This window comes from Uranotaenia lowii, chromosome 2, assembly GCF_029784155.1.
Source record: "Uranotaenia lowii strain MFRU-FL chromosome 2, ASM2978415v1, whole genome shotgun sequence".
In the NCBI taxonomy this organism is placed as follows: Eukaryota; Metazoa; Arthropoda; class Insecta; order Diptera; family Culicidae; genus Uranotaenia; species Uranotaenia lowii.
In genome coordinates, this window is record NC_073692.1 from 98,641,652 (window position 1) to 98,645,286 (window position 3,635).

The following is a 3,635-nucleotide window of genomic DNA, read 5'->3' on the forward strand; positions in this document are numbered from 1 at the left end:
AACATAGTATATCATGACTGAACAGTGAATCGAATAAATATTGAAATAGTTAGGTTATAGACGGTTTGGCTCGTATTGTAGAACGGGACTTTAATTAACCCTTTCCTTCCCACGAGGTATTCCCTATTTTAAGTATAAAAATATTGATTTACAACCAAAGTTCTAGAACAAAAGATGGGTAATTTTAGCCTACTTAAATGATTCAGTCGAAAAGTATGGATTTGAAGAGGATCATCTGCTCTATTGGGAAGATAACAACACAAAGAATGCAAATGAAAAACAAGGAATAATGGCAAAACACATATAATTTCATCATATATATATATAAAAAGCAATTTCTGTGGGTTTGTTATTTTGTCTGTTTGTTTGTCCTCTATAGACTCAGCCGTCTTTAGAGCTAGAGAGCTGAAATTTGGCATGGTTGCTCATTAGGACCAGGACTGATGAAAAATGTTTTCCGAATTTCGGTTGACCCCTTGTGAAGGGGGTCGTCTATACAAGACAAATATTGTTTTCGCGTTATTGACGCTATTTTTCGTCGGATCGTGATGAAAATTTGCACATGCGGGTTTTAAAAGATTAGAAATCAATTTCAGCTATTGAGTTTGGGGCCAGGGGCCGGCAAAAGGGGTCGTCCATATTAACTTTTCAATATTTTTGTGATATTGATGTTATTATTCATCGGATTGAGAAGAAAATTTGTGCTCGGATGTTTTTAGGGACGGGCAATCGATTGCCGGTATAAAATTTTGTGTTAGGGGTCAACCATCACAGACGCTTCGAGAGCTACCAGCATTTATTTCCCGCAAGAGCCTCGGCATTTTCTTCTTGGGATTCAACACCAGGATGCATCGACTTGAGCTTTATGGAGACCCCGGAGCCCTTCGACTCAGTCGCGCTGTTTCCTGCCTGCGTCTTCAGTCGTCCTGGCCCTGAGTTCATTGGAGGTGACGGGGTTCTCCAGGCCTCCTCTCCAGGCAAGTACCAGCTTATGTTAAGAACATGCCCTTCGCGTATCCTGTTTCCACTCTACCACAGATGCACTCCGTCAAATCTTCCGGACCTCGTTAATCCTATGACTTCCTCTGGGCCTCCAGCACCGGGACGCAACGAACTAGGAATTACGGAGACCCCTGAGCCCTTCGACTCAGTCGCGCTGATTCCAGCCAGCGTCAACAGTCGTCCCGGCCCTGAGCTCGTCTGTGGTGAAGGGGTTCTCCAGCCTGCGTTATCTGGCAAGTATTATATCACCGACAGTTCTTCTCCGCCTGATGGAATTTGCCTTTCCAGTGATCATCGTTCCTGTTGTGCTTCGGAATCAGCCGACTCGATTAACATTTACTATCAGAATGTTGGTGGTGTCAATTCTTGCTTGATTGACTATTTCCTCGCCACTTCGTGTTCCTGCTACGACATTATCGCCTTTACCGAAACATGGCTTAAAGACCGCACTCTATCTAGTCAGGTTATCGACTCTGATTACGCAGTGTTTCGTTGTGATCGAAGTCCACTCAACAGCAAAAAGTCGACCGGGGGCGGTGTGTTACTTGCCGTTAAATCTAAACTCCCCGCCATGCTTATTGAAGACGATTCTTGGGTTAATCTGGAAATTCTTTGGACCCGCATCGATCTTGGAGATCGGAAACTTTATGTTTGCGTAGTGTACGTGCCTCCTGATCGTTCCAGTGACCTGGTTGTAGCCGATTCTTTTTCACGTTGCCTCTTCAAAGTCAGTTCCATTTGCTCTCCTAAAGATGACATCCTCGTCATCGGCGACTTCAACATGCCTGGCTTGAAATGGTGCTCTTCACAAGGCGGCTTTCTGTTTCCAGATCCTGCGCGTTCTTCTTTCACGGCGCCCTGCAGTGTCTACTTAGATGCCTTAAGCACAGCGACTCTACGTCAGATAAATAACATTAAAAACGAGAACGGCAGGATGCTTGACCTCTGCTTTGTTAACGAAGGGTTCAGGACTCCGACGATCAATTTAGCTCCCGCTCCACTCGTCAAAGCTGTCCTACATCATCCAGCTCTAGTGGTCTCACTCGGTGCCGCTAGGTTATATTCTCCCATTGAGAAAACGTCTTACTATAAAGATTTCAAGAATATGGATTTCGAAGCTATATCGCGGGTTCTGGAATCCATTGAATGGGAAGTCGAGCTCGATCTTTCTGATCCCAACGCAGCTGCAGAGACATTTACGAATATCCTTAGTTACACCATCGATCGCCATGTGCCGAAACGTAGCGTAGGTGCTAATCTACGGACTCCGTGGGTCACTAAAGAACTGCGGCAATTCAAGACAGCTAAAAAACGTGCTCTTCGTAACTATAACAAGCACAAGTCGCTCTACGCTCAGAACGAATACCGCAAACTGAACTCGGCATATAAAAAGACCAGTAAGCGCTGCTACCAAAATTATCTTAATCGGCTACAGCGAAACTTCAAGACCAGTCCGAAAAAATTTTGGAAGCACGTAAAAAATCAGCGGAAAGAAATAGGGCTCCCGTCCCACATGTTTCTGGACAACAACACAGCTGATTCCGACCCCGAAATTTGTGAGCTCTTCGCCGGGAAATTCTCAAGCGTCTTTACAACTGAGGGCATTTCTTCAGAGCAACTAACCAGGGCTGTCCGGAATATTTTACCTCTAGGTTCATCTTTGAATGGATTCCTTATTGAGCCAGCGGCGCTTCCTGCGGTATGCACTACGTCACCTGAATTGGCACGATCCGTTTCGTCTGCCAAGCTACGAAAATCGTTGCCGCCTCATAGATTTGGATACGCTTCAAGTTCGTAGGAACGCTACTCGAGCTCTGGTTGTGGCTGACCTGCTGACATCAAGAATTGGCTCTCCCATGCTGCTGGAGGCTGTCCCTCTTAGTGTACGACCCCGAGGATTAAGAAACCAGCATTTGCAGCTCTACGTTCCCATTCGTCTGAACAACTATGGGGCCAACAGCGCTTTTGTGGGAATCTTAAAAACTTTTAATCGTTTTGCTGAGCATTTTGACTTTGACGTTTCGAGAAATGTGTTCCGAAGGAAAATATTAGACGTGTCTAGAACTGTGTCGAGTGGATTTTAATTTTAGAAAGATAATTAGGATTAAGTTATCATTTGGATCAACATGTGATCCGTTGATTTTTTTATACAAATAAGCAAATAAACAAATAAACAAAGGGGTCGTCCGTATTCATTGTTCGCTATTTTTGCGACATTGACGTTATTATACATCGGATTGAGATGGAAATTAGTACACGAGAGTTTAGAATGACAAGCAATCGATTTCAGGTATCGAATTCAGTGTAAGGGGTCGGCAAAAGGGGTCGTCCATACTAAATTTTCAATATTTTTGTAATATTGACGTTATTACGTTATTCACCGGATTGAGAAAAAAATTTGCGCTCGGATATTTTTAAGGACATGCAATTGATTGCTGGTAGCATATTTTGAGGAGCAGACCAGCAAAAGGGGTCGTCCATATTGACTGTTTGCTATTTTTGCGATATTTACGTTATTATACATCAGATTTGGATGAAAATTGGTACACGAGAATTTTTAATGACGTGCAAACAATTTCAGGTATCAAATTCAGTGTAAGTGACCGGCAAAAGGGGTCATCCATATTACCTTT

General features: G+C 43.6%; 1 protein-coding gene across 1 annotated transcript; it reads left to right on the plus strand.

Moving 5' to 3' along the window:
• Positions 1-1,573: 1,573 nt before the first annotated feature.
• Positions 1,574-2,800, plus strand: LOC129741707 (uncharacterized). Its single transcript, XM_055733454.1, has one exon. It carries the CDS (start codon positions 1,574-1,576, stop codon positions 2,798-2,800), a length of 1,227 nt encoding a protein of 408 aa, XP_055589429.1.
• The last annotated feature ends 835 nt before the right edge of the window (positions 2,801-3,635 follow it).